The 21,221-nt window shown below is 41.7% G+C and overlaps 1 protein-coding gene across 2 annotated transcripts in view; it reads right to left on the reverse strand.

Moving 5' to 3' along the window:
* The window catches only part of LOC122896102 (S-adenosyl-L-methionine-dependent tRNA 4-demethylwyosine synthase TYW1-like), a 199,397-nt gene that overhangs the window by 30,914 nt on the left and 147,262 nt on the right, over positions 1-21,221 (reverse strand). For both annotated transcript variants that reach the window (XM_044234071.1, XM_044234070.1), the window contains exon 14: positions 1,038-1,148. In XM_044234071.1, coding sequence (XP_044090006.1) covers positions 1,038-1,148 — 111 coding nt within the window. The remainder of the gene's footprint in view (positions 1-1,037; positions 1,149-21,221) is intronic.

Genomic DNA, 21,221 nt, shown 5'->3' on the forward strand with positions numbered 1-21,221 from the left:
ACAGGAATCCGTCCCAAAGAAACATGGGCAAAAGCAGGCCAGAGACAACCAGACGTGACTGCCTCTGCTGTAAGTATAAATACCACCAACCAAATAATCGTGAAATGCAGACACACACACACACACACACACACACACACACACACATTTGATCAACCTTCTCTCGATCTAACTGCCAATTTACAGGGAGTATGGGGGACACAGGAACATGCAGTCAGCAAAATGTAAAATACAGACACAGGAACTAGCCAGGATAAAGACACAAGATGACTGGTGTGGACGGAGGAGAGAAAACACATGGAGGAGGAACTAACAGGTGAAAAGAAATTTAAGAGAGAAATAATCCAATTTCCGTCAATGACCCTTACTGGGACCCAGATTCACAAGTCCCGCTTAAACAAGAAGAAATAATTGGTCACGTTTAAAACCTTCTATTTGCGACACTTGCATGACCGCTGTGAACACTGTGCAGCTGTGAGTAAGTGTTTAAAACGCGTGCCTGTCTTTTAGAGACCTCTCCTCCAACAGTTATGGGTAAGCCATACAATGTGGGGCTCTGCTTCCAAATTACAGGGTAAGGCAGAGAAAATGGGCTGGGGGAGACTAGAAACAGGACTGGTCAAAAGTGGACAACTTCTGAAGCCGGGTGTTGACTGGATGGAGGGCCCCTAGACCAGTCTCACTACTTCTGTTTAGGTTTGAAATTCTCCACGATAAAAGTTTATTTTAAAGCCAACCAGTTCCTCACTATAATGCTATTTTATTTCTCAGGACATTCATGTTACGATATAGTTTTTAATTATTCATTTTGTGTTGACTGTCTACCTCTCCATGAATATAAGCTTTCTAAGAACAAAAGCTTACTCTTCACTGTTATGGTCCCCAATGCCTAGAGCAGTGCCAGCCTCCTGATTAATATTCCTGAATGAATAAGGAAAACATCTGGGGCCCCCCGTTGAGTTTTAAAAGATGCTAACTTGGCGGCGGCCAGCACATCACCAGGGGCAATGCGATGACACAGGCTGGCAGGAGCTTACCTTCACTTCGATGAAGTCGGGATTCCCCAGGGACACCAGCTCGGCGTAGGCCTGGAGCTCGTCCACATTCCACGCTTTCACTAGAGTCAGTCTGTACACAGTACGCTGTTGCTAGAACAGAGGAAAAGCCAACTTTGTTTTTATCTTGGTGGAAGTCACACCTAGGAAGATTTTCAAATTACTTCAATGAGAACCCAGCATATGCGAAATTCAGCACTTTTTTTTTTTTTACGATTTTATTTATTTATTCGACAGAGAGAGATCACAAGTAGGCAGAGAGGCAGGCAGAGAGAGAGGGGGAGGCAGGCTTCCTGCCAAGGAGAGAGCCCGATGTGGGGCTCGATCCCAGGACGCTGGGATCATGACTTGAGCCGAAGGCAAAGGCTTTAACCCTCTGAGCCACCCAGGAGCCCCAGCACTAACTTTTGTAAGTCGAAGTTATATTTTGTAAAAAGATGAAAAAAATGTATACAATATAGTAAGATTCCTATAAGCCCTTCAAAGGCACAGATGCTAGCATGCATCTTCTCCCACTCTAACCTCTAAATTCTGCATAAGACGCCCGAATGTTTCCCGACAACCACACACTGATCTCGATTTAGTAAGAAACTATAAATTGACTGAACAGTTCGAGACACTGAAAATCAATTCAAATAACCTTCAGGCTCTCAATCACTCAAGTGATTATGGTAAGAATTTCTAATTACTCTGGTCTTCTCTCCTGCTTTCTCGTCCTTTAATGACCTCGCTGGCAGAAAAGGCGCATTTCTGAACTGTCAGTGCTGTCACCTGTCAACCATTTAAACAAAAGACGTACTGGTTCTCTGCAAGCAACTAGACCACAGACATCAGAAGCTTTCAAAAGTTTATGCCTCTGACTTTGTAATTCCCTTCCAGGACCCCAGACAAATGTTCAAATGTTCAAAGCCTTATTTCAACATCTCAGAACATTCCTTGTAATGGTTTGAAACCTAAAGCAAGCGTGGGGGGCACGAGCTAAGCCTTGCCTCCAACCCACAGTGTACGGCAAAGGTGCTGTGAAGTATGTGCTTATGGGCCCGTGATTACATCCGCCTGCAGCAACTTCCCGGGCAATATCCATGCTTTAAGCAGCAAGGTCCAAAATACTTCAGAGAAAAACAAAGTGAGGTGAGAAATGAACAAAACGGTATCAACTTCTCTATTTATGTCTGTTTGAAGATTTCTGTAATTAGTGAAAAAGAAGAAACACTGGAGATCTTTAATGAAAAAATCTAATGAACGGTATTAGGCAGCCATACCACAAAATGTTCTCAAAAATTATTTTAAAATACAGTATGTAATGCAAGAAAAGACAGGAATCTTCCAGATTCCTCCTACATTGCTAGAATTCACCTAACATAACCGGCAGAGAACTGCAGGCCGCGTTCATTTGTACTTATTATATACACAAAAATCTCACAGAAATTTTAGCAATTAAGATTTGGCACTATTTAAAAACTTCTAGGAATGCAGGGTGCCTGGGTGGCTCAGTCAGTTGAGTGTCGTGCTCCTGATTTCGAGTTAGGTCATAATCTCGGGGTCGCGGATCGAGCCCCACGTCGGGCTCTGTGCTCAGCCAGGAGTTTGCTGGAGAGTCTCGCTCTCCGTCTTTCTCTCCCCAGGATCATGCTCCCTCTCTAAAATAAATAAATAAAATCTCAAAAAAATTCTAGGAAGGTAGGGATGAGTCATTATATGGTTTAACACAGAAAAATCCATGCGGTTTTCTTCAAGGATACACAAAAATATTTGATATAACTTAACAGCCATCCCTAATTTTAAAGCAAAACAGAATAAAGAAATCAAAAGCCATTTGTAACTTAAAAAACCGTATTCTTAACATAAAGAAAATACTCTGCAGTCAACTCTCAGTTATTTAGAAAATACAGGCGTTCGCATTCAGTAGGACTAACGGGAGGATGCCCACTCCATTACGTTTATCGACGCTTCCCCCGAACATTAAAAACAAAGCAGTACGACAAGGGAACCAGAATTATTGGATACTCCACAAAAAATAACTACTTGCAAATGATATAACTGGCTTCTTGGAAACCTGAGAAAGTCAACTAAAAAATTATGCTAAGGAAAAGTGACCGGTTACTAAATAAAAGTATAAAACAAACAGCTTTCCTGGCACAGATTAGAGGAGTAAAATGGGTGCTGGGGCCAGACCAAATCCCAGATCACATACTTAGTTTGCTACCTTTACCCTCTGTTCTCAGTTTCTTTCTTTCTTTTTTTCTTAAAGATGTTATTTAATTACTTGAGAGATAGCACAGGCGGAGAGGGAGAAGCAGGGTCCCCACTGAGCAGAGATCCCAGAACCCTGGGACCATGACCTGAGCTGAAGGCAGATGCTCAACAACGGAGCCACCCAGGCCCCCTGTTCTCAGTTTCGACTCTATGTAAACTGGGGGTCCCACACAGGATAAAAAGGGTGAGTCTGCATAGACCTTAGAACCCAGCCTGACAGCAGTAAGTCCTCAACAGTATTACTGCTAGACGCCAGCAAAGACCAATTATGAAATGCAAGCAAGGAAAATTTTACTGACAACTGTAAAACACATGTATAAAAGACCTCGTAATTAGTTTGTGAAATAACACGGACACTCAAGAAAATAAACTTTTCCGAGAGACCTAAACAAAAACTCACCTGCACAGAGAGCCATGATAGATTTATAAACAAGTTAAATTAGTGGGAGTTTAACTTTCCCTTGAACAGACAAACTGGCGACGGCACCAACGGCAGCAGCCGGGGTGAGCAGTTACTCAGCGCTTACCACAAGCCAGCTGCCGTTTCGCGTGCCTAATATCAGAGCGAAGACTCCAGTATTTTCTAATCTTTACCACAAATCATACAAAATAGGTTTGATTATTATCTTCACGTGACAGTTATGAAATCGAGGCCTAGAGCAGTTGAATGAATTTCCCGAGGTTACCCAGCGAGGCTGGGATGTGAACCCAAACAGTACGGCTCTCTCTCGCTCTGCCAAGCCTTTTCAGAATCATGAAATGAAACACACAACGAGAAAGGTGTAGGAAACACGCATGTGCGGCTGAGGGGTTGACATAAGGAACACACCCCTTTGGCCACCATCGTTCCCTTTGTCCCCAAGACACCTAATACCCCGAGTCACATCACAGTTGTAGATTCCTGCCTGTATGAAATCCACATAAAGGGAACCATGATCTTGTGTCTTGCTTCTGTCACTGAACATATCTATGAAATTCCTCCATGTCACCGGAAGTTCACATCTGCTCATTTTCTTCATTATCCAGCGTTCCGTTAGTTGAATATACAACAATTTACTCACCGTGCCCCCACGGACAGACATCTGGACCATTTCCATTTTTCAGCTGTTACACCTTTATGGCACTGGAGTTCAATTCTATTTCGGGAAATTGTATGAAATGCTACTATAACGTTATCTTCTCTTAGGTCTGGCTTCTCCCACAGAAACTTCCTCTGCAAGAGTGTCCTACCGTGGACTGGAGCTGTCCGGACGTCTTCATTCCCGTGTACTGGTCCCTCACAAAATAACGTTGCCACCAGTGTTGCTACACTTAACCCTTGAGATGCAGGAGAGCACATACTTCTCTCGGATGCGCCTCAGAGCAGAAACGCTCAGCCTCCGGACACGCACTCACGCAACTCCGGACCTGCCAGCCTGGCTTCCCAAGTCACTCCACTTACCTTCTCCCGCAGGTCACAGAGTCCCAGCCGTCTTTCTTGGTCACAACACTTGGTGTTGTCAGCGTTTACACTTGGCCACCCCTGTACTGTTCGATTCTGATCTGCCTGATTACTGAAGAAGCTGATTACATTTATGGCCATTTGGGTGTTAGCTTTTGTGAAGGGGCTGTTCTGATATATTAAATATTTCTTTATTGGGCTGTCTTTTTCCTACTGACTTTTTTCCAAATTCTTTATATATTCTGGCTATAAGAAGGCTATTATAAATGTCTTAGAAATATTTCCACACACTTTATGGCTTTCGTTTTCACTTTCTTCATATCTTTGGATCAGCAGAAGTAACTAATTTTCATACCTTTTTATCTATAACATACTTACAATCAAATTGCTACAGACAAAGAGAAGCATTATGGGATTATTGGAAAAGGAGTATTATTGGACTTGATTAGATTAGTTTATTTCAAATTATCAACTTCACATTCTGGGTTTTGCTGTGTCTGTGGGGAGCATACTCAATGCAATAATTTCAGAGACTTTATTTAAAGTCTGTTTAAAATTAGTTAAAATAGTTCTTAAGGTCTCTAGAAGAACAAAAGGGTGTTAGACTAGTTAGATTAGATTAAAACAAAAACTATGTGCAGATGTTACTTGAAAGGTGAAAGCTGGAATTGCCTTTGCAAAGGAAATACTTAATACTGTTATTTTATTCTTCTTTGTTAAAAAAGAAAAAAGAATGTAAACTGGATTGTATCCATTTAATTTGAATTAAACTTTTTTTTTTTCAGTTTGGGGATTTAGTACTTTTAATTTGCACAGGCTATAGAATGGCCATTACTACAGAATTTCCTGAATGTGGCATGTTATCTCGTAGGGACAGGTACAGTGTAGTACCACAGAATATAAAAATGAGGATGAAGGTATTTAATTCAGGCAAACAGCTTAGCTACTTGCTGTTTAGTGTTCAATGTTATTTGTAAAATGTCACAATGTGATTTGTCGAAAATGTCAAGAAGTTGGCATGTTATAATTACACGTATTTTCTGTTAACTTTGAGGGTCTAAGATCCCCCCGACCTGCCCCAGCGGTGCACACAAACACAGCAATATGGCGGGGCAGGGAGATATCTGAATGTAATATCACATCAAATGTGGCTGGTCTCTAGCAAGAGACCTCGATGTTCACCTCTAAAATTTAGACCAGATCTTTGTGACAGATTTTAAATTTGTGTTTTAACTTACGATGTTAAGGAGGGAAGCAATACATCAACTGAAAATACATAGATGAAAAACTGAGGTCAAGATACCAAAGGTAAATGTTAAATGCTTATCCAAGGGGACCGAGGGAGAAAAGGATTAAGTACAAAGCAGAAAAGGCCTGAGTAGTCAGGAAGGATGGGGGAAAGGAGCAAAAGTATAAGATGAAAAAAGAAACACGGTCTGGTACAAGGAAGGGTCTGCGTCCATTTCAGCTGCTGTCACCACCACCAGCACCAGCAGTGGCACAAGTCCCCCAGTGCACACAGGTATCCACCAACAGACACTGGGTCCCTCTCTCTGTCAGGCGTAATTCTAGCAGCTGGAGATACAGCACTGAGCAAAGCAAACAAAGTGCTGCTTGTTGTGTGACTTAACGTTCTATTCTGGTAAGTGAACAAAGCCAGCATCAAAAAAATGGGCCACGGTAGTAATACCAAGAGAGCAGAGGAGCCGGGAGACCAGCAGAGGTAAGCGTCCACCGCCACGGCCTTCTGCACCATCTCCTCAATCTACAAAAACCAAAGTGAATGTGGAGCAAGTGCATGCTTGTCAAAAAGTTAATTCTGAACCGAGTAACTTAAAGCAAACTGAACAAAACATAAACCCTCAAAATTAAAACAATTCCTCAATGATGACTTGTTTCTAAAAACAAAGGAATATTTTAATAAATATTTTAATACCTCTACTAGAAACTGGGCACTCTATCAAACTCCTTAGGAACCATACCTGTTACTGAAATGGTTTTAAACTAAGTTTTGTACTATTTGTGGGAGACAAAACAGAATGTGTCAATCTGATAAGTCAAATAAACAATGAATGAGAAAATAAATTCAAAGATACAACTCATGATAAACTTAATGAAATATTCTTTACATTCAAGGCAAACTGTTACAGAATTACTCTGAAAATAAATTAAGTAACCAAACAATTTTAACCTTAATGAACAACTAAAAATGCAGATCAAGGAAAGAGGGTAAAGGCATGGTTATAAGACTCAGTGAAGGGGTGCCTGGGTGGCTCAGTGGGTTAAGCGTCTGCCTTCGGCTCAGGTCATAGTCTCAGGGCCCTGGGATTGAACCTCTCTGCTCAGCGGGGAGACTGCTTCCTCCTCTCTCTGCCTGCCTCTCTGCCTGCTTGTGATCTCTATCAAATAAATAAATAAAATATTTAAAAAAAAATTAAAAAGACTCAGTGAAGAAAATCTGATCCAACAGGAAATCATTAAAGGAATACTCATCAAGCCACTAATAACATTTACTTCCCCAAAAAGGAGGAAGATTGTAGGCTTATTATTTACGTTTCTTCTTAAAGATCCAAACACCATGAAGTGTACTAACACACACATTACAAAAGTCTCAGGAGAGCAAAGAAAAAATGGCAAAAAGAATATTTGAAAAAAGAATGCCAATAACTTCAAAAACTTGGTGAAAAACACAAATTCACACATCCAAGAAGCTCAACAAATTCCAAGAAGGATGAACTCAGAGACCCACACCAGGACACATGATAATGAAACTGTCAAAAGACAAAGAGAACCCTGAAAGCAGCAAGACAGAGTGATTTATGACATATGAGCCTCCTGATAAGGTCCAGGGCCCATTTCTCACATTTCTCATCACCAACCATAGTAGTCGGGACGCAGCTGGGGAGGAAGTGGCGGGGGTGGGGGGGTTGTCAATCAGGAATATTTTACCTGGCAAAACTATCCTTCAAAAAATAAAGGAGAAACCAAGCCACTCCCAGATGAAGAAAAGCAGAGGGAGTGTACCGGGAGCAGAAGTGCCGGAGGAGAAGGTAAAGGGAGTCCTTCAGAACAACAGGAAAGGACACCAGACAGTAACTGGAAAGGAAATGAAGAAATAAAACTCCAATAAAGGTACCTGCATTGATAAATATAAAAGCCAGTATTTTGGCCATTCTAACTGGTGTAAGGTTACAGATGTCGTGAAAAGAAGGGCCATCTGTACCCCAATGTTTATAGCAGCAATGGCCACAGTCGCCAAACTATGGAAAGAACCAAGATGCCCTTCAACGGATGAATGGATAAGGAAGATGTGGTCCATATACACTATGGAGTATTATGCCTCCATCAGAAAGGATGAATACCTAACTTTTGTAGCAACATGGACGGGACTGGAAGAGATTATGCTGAGTGAAATAAGTCAAGCAGAGAGAGTCAATTATCATATGGTTTCACTTATTTGTGGAGCATAACCAATAGCATGGAGGACAGGGGGTGTTAGAGAGGAGTAGGGAATTTGGGTAAATTGGAAGGGGAGGTGAACCATGAGAGACTATGGACTCTGAAAAACAATCTGAGGGGTTTGAAGTGGCGGGGGGGGGGGCGGTGGGAGGTTGGGGTACCAGGTGGTGGGTATTATAGAGGGCACGGCTTGCATGGAGCACTGGGTGTGGTGAAAAAATAATGAATAATGTTTTTCTGAAAATAAATAAATTGTAAAAAAAAAAAGCCAGTATTACTCTATAAAGGAGTCTGCAACTCCTCTTTTTGTTTCCAAATGTGATCTGAAAGACATCTACATAAAAGAATAACTACAGGGTGCCTGGATGGCTCAGTCATTAAGTGTCTGCCTTCGGCTAAGGTCACGGTCTCAGGGTCCTGGGATCCAGACCCGCACTTGGCTTCCTGCTCTGTGGGGAACCTGCTTTTCCCTCTCCCCTGGCCTGTGTTCCCTATCTTGCTGTCTCTACCTCTCTCTCTCTGTCAAATAAATAAATCTTAAAAATCTAAGTAAAATCTAAAAAAAAAAAAAGGTAATTACAAATCTATGTTAAATGGGCACACGGTGTATAAAAATGTAAGGTATTAAATTAACAACATAAACGAGGAAGACGGAGTTGTACAGGATCAGTGTTTGTATGTAATTGAAGTTAATCTAGCAGGAATTCAACCTAAACTTAAAAATTAAAGGTCTTTTCTACTATTAAGAAAATAACTTTAAAAATACACAAAAAGGAAAATGAAGAGGGAATCAAAAGGCACACTGGGAAAAAAAAACAATCAAACTAAAAAGGGCAGTACTAGAAGAAATGAGAAACAAAAAGATGCAAGACATATAGAAAACAAAAATCATACAAGTCTTCATAATAATCATCTTAAATGTAAGTTGACTAAATTCACCTATTAAAAGACACAAATGAATTTTTCTTAAAAAAAAAAAAATTAAAGCCTTCTATGCTGTCTACAAATTAGGTTCACTTCGGATCCAAAGATACATATTTGTTGAAAGTGAGAGGATAGAAAAACAAGATTCCATGAAAGCAGTAAACAAGAGAGAGCTGGGGTGGCTATACTCCTAACAAACCAAATAGATTTTAAGTAAAGGTTGGTTAAGAGACAAGAAAGGCCCTTACATATTGAGAAGACGGCTAACTCATCCAGCTGTAACAATTATAAACATATATGCACCAAGCAACAAGCACACACAGAGAATCTGCCACAAGATTAACAGCCAGTCTCTCATCAGGAGTACGGCCAAACCAGGAGCGCCCACATGAACCTTTGGGGTCCAGAGTTCTTTCTGGTGCTCCATCACACTGCTCCCATGGCTAATCTTGGGTTTCCAGAAGCTCCTGGAGGTTCAGGGTCATAATTTTAGTTATCAGTTCCTCTGGAGATTGGAACTAATAATGTAATTAGTGAAGAAACTAATAAGGCTCCAAAGCCTCCACCATAAATCATATTTCTAGACTGTCCAGTGGCCAAATCTCCCATGCAAACAAAGATACTTCTGTCAGGTAGGACATTCCAAGAATCAAGAGATCATCTCCCAGCAGTCAAGGGCAGAAGCCATACATCTTAGGTAAAGTTAATTTTTCACTACACGCTAATGGGTCAGAAGAAAAATGAAAAGGGAAAATACTTTGAGATAAATAAAAACAAAACCACAACATACCAAAACTTAGAGAAACTGAAAAAGCAGTGCTTGGAGAAAAAATTAATAGCTCTAAATACCTACATTATTAAAAAAAAAATCTTAAACATTAACCTAAGTTCACATCTCAAGTACCTAGAAAAGTAAATTAAAACAAAAGCAAAAAGAAAGAAAGAAAGACTAGAGAACAGAACAGAGTAAAAAAGAGAATGGAGAAATTCTGGAGAAGAAAGAAACCCCAAGCTGGTTCTACAAAAATATCAGCACAATTGACAAACCTGTACCTAGACTGAAACAGAGAGAAGACACAATTAAAACAGAAGTGAAGGCGGAGACAATGCTGCCAACCTTGTAGAAATGAAAAGGGGTACAAGAGAAGACTGTGAACGACTGTATGCCAACAAATTAGATATAACCTAAATTAAGTGGACAAATTCCTAGAAACACACAAATTGCCAAAAATGACTCACAGACAAATGGAAAATCTGAACAGACCTGTAACAAGTAAAGAGATTAGATCAGTAATCAAAAAACTCCCAACCAAAAAAAGTCCAGAAACAGATGGCTTCACTGGTGAATTCTGCCAAACATTTCAAGAATAATTCTCCAACTCTTCCCATTAGCAGGAGAAAAGGGAGCACTTTTGAACTCCTCTGAGACCACATTACCTTAGAACCAAAGATATCAGAAGAAAAATATCCAGTATCCCTTATGAACATAAATGCTGAAATCCTCAGTGAAATGCTATTACACCAAATCCAACAATGTATTAAAATATTATGCAGCATGAATTAGTGGGATTTATTCCAGGAATGAAAAAGAAACAGACTGCATGAATTCATTTGTATGAAATACCCAGAACAGGTGTATCCTTAGATACAGAAAGCAGATTTGTTGCTGTCAGCAAGTGGGTAAGGAGGGTGGCTTACTGGATATAAGACTTTGTTTTGGAATGATGAAATGTTTGGGAACTAGGCAGAGGTACTAAGTGCCAGTGAGTTCTTCACTTTAAAATGGCTAACTTTACGTTGCTTGAATTTCACCTCAATAAAAAATAAAAAGTTCTTGTCAAAATTCCAGCTGCCCACTTTTCAGCAGGGTTGGGGGGTGGTGATTTTCAAGATGCATACAAAAATGCATATGGACTCAAAGAGCCAAAATAACTTTGAAAAAGAACAAATCTGGGGGACTCATACTTCCTGATTTCAAGACTTACTCAAAGCTCTAATAACCAAGACTGTGTGATAATGACATGAGAACGGACACGTGGATCAAGGCAACAGAACTGAGTCCAGAAGGGAACTCACACATTCATAGACAACTGATCGGACAAGCATGTCAAGTCCACTCGGTAGAGGAAGAACAGTCCTGAGACAACTGGACATTCACACACAAATGCATGAGGTGGAACCTCTACTTCATACCATACATGAAAACTAAGTCCAAATTGATCAAAGATCTATATGTAAGAGTTAAGGAAATGAACCTCTTTCAAAAGCACAAGCAACAAATGAAAAAAATACGTTGAACTTCATCAAAATGAAAGACTTTGGTGCTTTGGTCTGGCAGTTCCTCAGGAAGTGAAACATACAATTACCGTAAGACCTAACAATTCCGCTCCTAGGCAGATACACTTGAAAGAACTGGAAACATAGATTCACATGAAAACTTGAACATGAATATTCACAGCCTGTTATTTGTAAGAGCCAAAAGGAGGGAAGTAGCCAATGTCTGTCAGCTGATGAATGGACAAACAAAATGTAGCGAATCCGTACAATGGAGTCTTACTGGCTAGAAACACAAAGGGTGGGGTCCTGATTCAAGCAATTACATGAATGACCCCTGAAAACAATTATGCTGACTGAAAGGAGCCAGACACTATTAAAATGGCATGGAATTAAATCATGCTAACAGCTGCACAACTTTGTGACTACACTAGAGGCCAGTTAATTTATAGACTTTAAAAAGATAAATTCATGCTCTGTGAATTATATCTCAACTTTTAAAATAAGAAAAAGATTGAACATCTAAGCATCTCAGGAAGTCAGAAAGTGGATGGTAATCTAAATATAGGGAAGAAAAAAGGGGAAATAAGAGCAGAAATTAATGTAAGATAAAATACCTATAAAAATATGAACTATCAGAAGAACTAATATTGTTAAAATGTCTGTAATACCCATAGACACCTACAGTTTCAATACAATCCCTATAAAAATCCCAATGGGATTTCACCAAATCAGAAAAAGCAATCTGAAAATTTGTATGAAACCCCAACAGACCCTCAATAACCAAAGCCATCTTAAAAAAGAACAAAGCTGGAGGACTCACATTTGCGCTTTCAAAGTTGACTACAGAGCTACTGTAATTGAACCAGCATGGCACTGGCACAAAGACAGACACATCACCCAGTGGAACAAAGAGCCCAAAATAAACCCCTGCATGGACTGTCAACTAACATTTGACCCCGCTGAGAATACTCTTGATAATCTTGACAAAGACCATCTTGTCAGTCAATGGTGGCCGGAAAACTGGATAATCACATACAGAGCAATGATAATGGACCCTTACCTTACAACACTCACAAACATTAACCTGAGACGGATGAAAGACTTAGACATACGACCTGAAACCATAGAACTCCTAGAGGAAAACCCAGAGGAAAAGTTCTCTGATGCTAATCTTAGCAATGACTGTTCGGATATGACAACAAAAGTACCAGCGGCATCAAACTAAAAAGCTTTGCAGAGCAAAGGAGACCATCCACAAAATGAAAAGACAATCTGCCGAATGGGAGAAGATATTTTACCAACACTTTTCTGATAAAGAGCTAATACCTAAAGAACTCCTACAACTCAGTAACAAAAAACACAATCAGATTTTAGAATGGGCGGAGGAACCAGACAGACATTTTTCCAAAGACGCCCAAATGGCCCATGGATACACGAAAAGATGCTCAACATGAGAGAAATGTACATCAGACCCACACTGAGACATCTGCTCGTACGTGTCAGAACAGCTGTCCTTGAGATGGGAAAGGGGACCCTGTTTAGATTGTGGGTTCTGAGAACTGCTAGCGGGAACGTGAACTGGTAGAGTCACTGTGGAGAGCAGCATGAAGGATTCTCAGGAAATACAAATACAACTGGCGTACGACCCAGCAACCCCATCTCTGGTACGTATCCAGAGGAAAGGAAACAGGATATTCACTAGAGTCAATATACGGAAACAACAAAAGCGCCCATCAACAGAGGAGCAGTTTACGAACACATGGTGTCCGCGCGCGCGCACACACACACAGACACACACACACTGGAGTATCACTCAGCCAGGAGAAAAAAGAAAATACTCCCGTTTGTGAGTAAATGGACAAACAGAGACCTCAAAGGCATGATAAGAGATGTAAATCAGAGAATGACAAATACAATTTGTCGACCCTTGGATGACATGGTTTTGAACTGTGTGGGTTCACTTACACGTGGATTTTCAGTAAACACACACACACACACACAGTACTATAAATGTATTTTCCCTTCCTCAACGTTCTTAGTAATGTTTTCTTTTCTCTAGCTTGCTTTATTGTAAGAATATAGTGGAATATATAGAACATTCAAAATATGTATTGGGGGAATCGAAAGTTAATATGCAGATTTCCCACTGCACAGGGAGATGGTGCCCTGAACCCTAGGATGTTTAACAGTCCACTGTACGGTATCACTTACATGTGGGATTTACAAAAGCTGACTCATGGAAACAGAGTAGAACAGTGGTTACTAGAGGCTGTAGGGAGGGGAAATTGGAGAGGTACCGGCCGAAGGGTACAAACCCGCAGCTGTAGGATGAGTGAGGCTCTGGAGATCTAACGAACACTGTGATTAACAGTCAACAACGTTCTACGGCACACACTTCAAAGTTGCTAAGAGACTAATCTTAAATGTTCTCACCATAAAGAAAAAGATAATTATCAGGCGCGATGGAAGTGTGAGCTTACACTGCCATGGTTACCGTATCATATTATATAAGTGTATCAAATGAACACACCGTAAACGTACAAAATGTCACATGTCAATCATCAATTATAACTCAACAAAAAAACAGAAATGAGCCACAAGTATGGATATTTGATCTCTTACCAAATTGCCACTACAGAACAAGGTAGAAAAGGATAATATTTTAAATCGACAGTGTGGGTGCAAGGGATGTTCATGTAGGGGGTTAGAAGCACCGACACTTAAAAAAACGCCTTAATGGACTTAAATGTGAAAGAGAAACAATATTTAGATGACAAGAATCTCATGACTTTCTTGAAACAGTTCGAGACAAACTCAACAGAAAAGCAAGCCTCATGAAGCTGCAGTGCATTAAAATTTGCAACTTTTCCTTATCAAGATAGGATAAATGAGACAAGCCAAGAGTGAAAAAAGACATTTCCTCATATCTACCATATCTAAATGACTTCTACAAACCAATAAGAAAAAAGACAAATGCAAGAGAAATATTGACAAAAGCCATGAATGTTCCTGTATATCCTTGAGTAAGAATGGTTTTTATGATTTAGTGACAGAGAACATGAACTCTGAAGCAAGTATCCTTTACAAAAGAGGGTATCAAATGAACAATGAATAGAAATGCAATTAAAATCCACAAGAAAACAGCTTCACAACCGCCACTAAGACTGACAAAACCAGTTGGTGGCAAGGATGCAAAACAGCCCCTACACACAACTGTGTGAAATCACACGTTACCTTAGTAACTGTTCGGCATTATTCACGGACGGTGAATGCACGCACGCCCCACGACCCGGCGAGTGTGCTCCCAGGTGCACAGCCGACGTCACTGAGCAGATACACACCGAAACACCGGTACAGGAGTGTCACTAGTAGGTGATTCACGACAGCCAAACACTGGAACAGCGGGACGATGCTTCAACAGTAACACCGATTAACTGTAGCACGTTCGTATTACCAAACAGAACAATGAAGATGAACGGACCAGAGCACCACGGGTAAGTCTAACACACACGTGAAGTGAAACACAGCTGATCCTCGAGCAACATGGGTCTGTGCCGGGCCGCCGGCATGTGAATTGTTTACGGCGTGGGGCTGTAAATGTGTTTTCTCTTACGACTTTCCTAAAGTTTGCCTTCCTCTAGCTTACTTTGTTATAAGAACACAACACGTAATACATTCCCAAAATACGTGTCAGTCGGCTGTGTTCTCGACCAGGCTTCTGGCCAACAGCAGGCTTTAGTAGGTTTTGAGGGTAAAGTTACACATGGATATTCAGCTGCACAGGGTCAGCGCCCCAACCGCAGCACGGCTCAAGGGCCAGCTCTGTACTGTGATTCCATCTCTATGAAGTTCAAAAACAGGGAAAACCGTCTGACGGTGTTAGAAGTCAGTGATTACTGTCAGACAGAAGAGGGCTAATGACCAGGAGGAAAGATGAATGGTACAAAAGGGGGCTCCAACGGTGCTCTTAACATCGCTGCGGCAATCAGAGGTGCGTTCTTTTTGTAATAATTCACCAAGCTGTCCCCTTACGCTCTGTGCACTTTTCTGTAAGTATGATATACTCCAATAATAAATCCTATGAGAAGGATGCCTGGGTGGCTCAGTTGGTTAAATGTCTGCCTTCGGCTCGGGTCATGATCTTGGGGTCCTGGGATCGAGCCCTGCATCAGGCTCCTTGCTCGGCAGGGAGCCTGCTTCTCCCTCTGCCTGCTCTGTCTGTTAAGCCTGCAGCTCTTCGTGCTTCTGCTCTCCCTCTGACAAACAAATAAATAAAAGCCTTAAAAAAAAAAAAAAAACCAAAATAAAATAAAAGTTAAATAAATCCTATGAGAGATTAAATAAACACAGAATGCTGGGAAAAGACACTCATTTTTTTAAAGCCCTTATATGTTATACACGAGTGTTCATGGATAAAGTCACATATTTATTTGACTTGAAATATTCCAATGCCTCCTCCACCCCAAAAACACAGCGAGGACAGAAGAAACGAGAAATGAAGAGTGCCAGCAGCTGTCAAATGAAGATGACAGTCACACAGGAAGTCATTCAATTATTCTCTTTTCTCTTACTATAATCTATAATAAAAAGTTTAAAAATACATAACTGTGAGTTGGACAGAATTCTGTTGTTTCTAATTAGGCAGCTTTCAGTGCTACACATTCTGGATAAGGTTATTATATCCCAGGACTATGGCGCTTAATATCCACGATTTATCTTGACAGTTGCAATTCAAGGCGAACTCAAGTTGAAGCTGTGTCAAAACAAGATAAAACGGTCTCCTAATATATGGTACTGAGTTACTAGTAATCAAAGAAATGCAAATTGAAGCAGTAATGAGGTACCATTTTGAGTTATCAAATTGGCAAAGATTTTTAAAATAGCAATATCCAAGGGCGCCTGGGTGGCTCAGTTGGTTAAGCAACTGCTTTCGGCTCAGGTCATGATCCTGGAGTCCCGGGATCGAGTCCCACATCGGGCTCCCTGCTCCACCGGGAGTCTGCTTCTCCCTCTGTCCTCTCCCTTCTCGTGCTCTCTCTCTCTCTCTCAGATGAATAAATAGAATCTTAAAAAAAAAAATAGCAATATCCAATGCTACTGTTTAGCAAGACTGTCGTACCTGCGCACGGACGGTAAAAGCAGAATCCAGTAAAAACATTTTGGAAACTAATACAGCAACACGATTAAAGAACCAGAAAAATACTCCAATCTGTTGACCCAATAATTGCACTTCTAAAATTTTCACCTTTGGAAATGATAAAAATTGTGGATAAATATTGATCAATAGGAATGTTCACTCCAGCTTTATTTATAAGCTCTTAAGAACTTCAATCCCAAGAAAGAGCACAATGATTTATGACACAGCTACGGAACACCAAAAGGCGACGTTTCAGAGCCGTGGTTACGAATCCCAACATAGCAAAGAAACACACTCCTAATAGGAGACGCTCCATGGAGGCGTGATTTTCAGAAAGGGGCAGGAAATGGGAGAGGGACTTGTGTCTTCATACTTGTTCCTGTGGAGAGTAACTGGTTTTAGAAGAAAGTTAATGATGAGGGAAATTTTTATGGAATAGTGTTGGATTTTTAAAAGGCTAAAACAACACTGTACAGGTTTGGAAAGAAATATAACAAAAGTTGTGGGATCAGAACACACGGGGGCGCCTGGGTGGCTCAGTGGGTTAAGCCGCTGCCTTAGGCTCAGGTCATGATCTCGGGGTCCTGGGATCGAGTCCCGCATCGGGCTCTCTGCTCGGCAGGGAGCCTGCTTCCTCCTCTCTCTCTCTCTGCCTGCCTCTCTGCTTACTTGTGATCTGTCTCTGTCAAATAAATAAAATCTTAAAAAAAAAAAAAAGAACACACGTACACACACACATAACCACGCGCACGCACACACACACACACACACACACACATACACTTTTTAATAGTTCTGAGTCTTGAGATGAGACTGAATCAGCTTAACAGTCTCTTGATATTCCTGATCTCGACTAGCCATTATAGCAGATGGCTTAAACCACAGTCTCCCAGCCAAAGACCAGAAACGTAGTAAAAGATATAGAAAAAGATCTGCCTTAGCTCAGCAGCACCGCAGGAGACCAGGCCTCTCCACTGGGATGCGAGCCGGAGCGCCCAGAGTTGAAGGCCCACGTGCCTCTACAAGTCACCGACAACAGCAAGAAGGAAGGAAGGGCTGGACGTCCTCCTGGCAACAGGGCTAAACAGCAGGACGCTGCCGCCCGCGCGAAGGAGCAGGAGGGGGCAACCGTGCATGTGAGCTACGTGTGCACACGCAACCACGCGTTGTAACGCATAAACACACATACAGGCAAAGGGGCTCATCTCTTGAGAAGCCACAAGAAGAGAAAGCTCAGAAGTGCCAGTAAATACGTGAGAGTGGGAAAAAATTCCCATTACAGGATAAAAAAAATTATAAAAAGGCAGCGATATTTACGCTTCAGAAGAGCCTACGAGTAATATGGAGCAGCTTTCTCCATTCTCTGGATCTTGGGGGAAAGTGGAAGGCGTGGCTCCGCCGGCCTGTTAACAGGGGCGGGGAGTCCTCACTGGGTGGAAACGGCCTGTGGCGAGACCACGGACACAGAACTTCACAACATGGCAATGCATGGGAAAGGAAGGAGAATCATAATTTTTAAAAGGATTTTATTTATGTATTTGACAGACAGAGATCACAAGTAGGCAGAGAGGCAGGCAGAGAGAGAGGAGGAAGCAGGCTCCCCGCTGAGCAGGGAGCCTGATGTGGGGCTCGATCCCAGGACCCTGAGATCATGACCTGAGCCAAAGGCAGAGGCTTTAACCCACTGAGCCACCCAGGCGCCCTGAGAAATGTAATTTTTAAAAAAAAGATAAATAAGGGAGAGAGAATGTAAAGAATTAAGACAAAACAAAAATATATGAAAGAGGGGCGCCTGGGTGGCTCAGTGGGTTAAGCTGCTGCCGTTGGCTCAGGTCATGATCTCAGGGTCCTGAGATCGAGTCCCGCATCGGGCTCTCTGCTCAGCAGGGAGCCTGTTTCCCTCTCTCTCTCTGCCTGCCTCTCCATCTACTTGTGATTTCTGTCAAATAAATAAATAAAATCTTTAAAAAAAATAAATAAATGAAAGAGAATGAATAAATGGTAAGGTTTCTAGAGGAAGAAAGAGCTGAGCACAGAAACCATAGGGCCACTCTCTGCCTTCCACGACAGAGAACATCTAGTCTAAAGCCTCCGCCATGAGGCCACGAAGCCACGAGGCGAAGGAGAGCCGTAGCCCATCTACAGAACAGTAAATACAAGTGGATAAACAACGTCATAAAACTCGGTAAGTAGGTCATGTCACTGCCTACACCCGGGAGAACACACAGCCTCCGATCCCCGAAGCAACAACATCGACCTGCATGACTGCGGATATTGACAAAAACGTACAGCCTCTGGCGATGTCCCCACAGGCGAGGTCCATCTCCCACCCTGCAGCAGCCGCAAACAGAAACACCCGAATCCAGAGGGAACAGCAGGCGGTATGAGGAGGCTCTCAACAGAGCCAAAACATCCTGCAGAACTACTGGAAGGAAACTTGAAAGGATTATGGAATAGCCAGAAACCATACATCCATAAATTCAATAAACCCCACAGATCTGTTTCTCTAGACACATTGCTTGTAACAACTCATGAATTTAAGTCCCCAATGCTGCATACCAAAGGCTCCGTTCCTGGGGAGTTAACTGTCCAAACGCAAACACTGCACAGCTGAGAAATGTTCAGATTGTGCTAACCCACCAACTAGCCTCCCGGTGCCTAACCGCGGCTGGGGTGGGGGATGACTCATCAGAAGGTGACGAAGTCTGTGGAGTAAGCCTGTAAAATTCCCTCGCTGGAAAGCTTCACGGTGACAAGATGTGCCTGTGTATACAGAACTCTGGCTCACTTCTGACTCACAGGGAAGGGCATCTGCAATGAGAGCACGATGGGCCTCAAGAGGCAGACAGCACCCGCCGCACGGACACGAAAATGCCAGAAATTAAGCCTTTCATCCAAAATCCTTACTTACCTAATTCACATTATTTACCAAATAGTAGGAATAACGGACATATGGCCAAAAGGACACTTCAAGTTCATCTCTTGAGCCATCCCACTGCAACACAGATGAAATGAAAAACGCCAAGTCCACAGACAAAGCTAGCGGAAAAAATATATTGGGACAGCCTTGTGACCAGGGACTGGACCTAGCAGCCTGACAGAGCACCCCGCGAGCAAAAATAACTCCTACTCAAGAAGAGCCTGCAAACAATTTCAGAAGATGTGTGGAAATGTGACATTCCCCAGAGAGCCAACATAGCCCACAATTAGAAAATAAATCCCAGCAGAAGAAAACTGAAGTGATAGTGCAGGCAACTTTAACAAGCGATAAATGGAAGATACGACTCCATAAAGACGGCAACTTTCTCAAGTTAGACTACAAATTCAGTAAAATTCCAATCAACACCCCAAAGCTGTGTGTGTGTGTGTATGTGGTTGCGCGCACGAACATGGACAATCTGGCTCTCACATACATATGAAAACGTGTCATAAAGGGGCTAAGAATCAGCAAGACAGTTTTGAAGAAAACACTGATGAAGGAGGAAGGGTCTTCGGAGGTACACACCGAGTCTTACAAAGTTGCAGTAACCGCGTGGCAGTGGACAGGAAGGAAAAATCAGTATAACGAGTAGAAAGTTCAGAAACATCCATGAATATACGAAAACATGCCTACAGCAGGCAGTCACCACAAAGCATGGGGCAGGGAACGAACTGCTCAAACAATGGATGCTGCTGCAATCAATTACCAACACAGGGAAAAAGAGCCCTGTTTCATACGATAATGAAAAAAGTAAACAGCTAGATATGCACACATACATGTGGTATGAGTGTAGGTGCACACACAAGGAGATCTTCAGTCCTTAATAAAAAGCATTTGCAAGTTAATGAAAATCACAAACATCTCAAAAGAATGGTTAAGAGCCACAACATGATTTCACAAAAAAATACATATAAATGGTCAAAAAAATATAGCAAATTGTCTTAATACCACAAATAATTAAGTACACATTAACACAATGGACATTGGTTAAAAAAAGTTCAGGGGCGCCTGGGTGGCTCAGTGGGTTAAAGCCTCTGCCTTCGGCTCAGGTCATGATCTTAGGGTCCTGGGATCGAGCCCCACATCAGGCTCTCTGCTCAGCGGGGACCCTGCTTCCTCCTCTCTCTCTGTCTGGCTCTCTGCCTACTTGTGATCTCTGTCTGTCCAATAAGTAAATAAAATCTTTAAAAAAAAAGTTCAAAGCAGCAACATTCGTAACAGACACAAATTGGAAACAACCTTGATGTTCATCAAAGTTGAATAAATTCAGGAAGTTCTGTGACCTATTTACAGTGGAATTCTACAGGTCAATGAAAAAAATTAATTACTGCCACATACAATAACATGATGAGTTTGATGGGTAAAATGCTACTAAGGAAGCTAGGCCAAATAAAAGTACATATTTAATGACTCAGAATAGTGGTTTCTAGTGGAGAAGGGACATGAAGAGACCTTGAGAGTATTAATTATACAGGTGGATTGACTTTATTTCAAGATTCATCAAGCTGTACACTTAATTAGGACTTGTATACTTTAGTGATACAGGTTACACTTCAACCAAAAGAAAATTAACATTAAAAATAAGATTTATCAGGGGCACCTGGGTGGCTCAGGACAAGATCCCAGGGTGCTGGGATCGAGCCCTGATTTAGGCTCCCTGCTCAGTGGGGAGTCTATTTTCCCTCTTCCTCT

Source organism: Neovison vison, chromosome 14 (assembly GCF_020171115.1).
Source record: "Neovison vison isolate M4711 chromosome 14, ASM_NN_V1, whole genome shotgun sequence".
Taxonomy (NCBI): Eukaryota; Metazoa; Chordata; class Mammalia; order Carnivora; family Mustelidae; genus Neogale; species Neogale vison.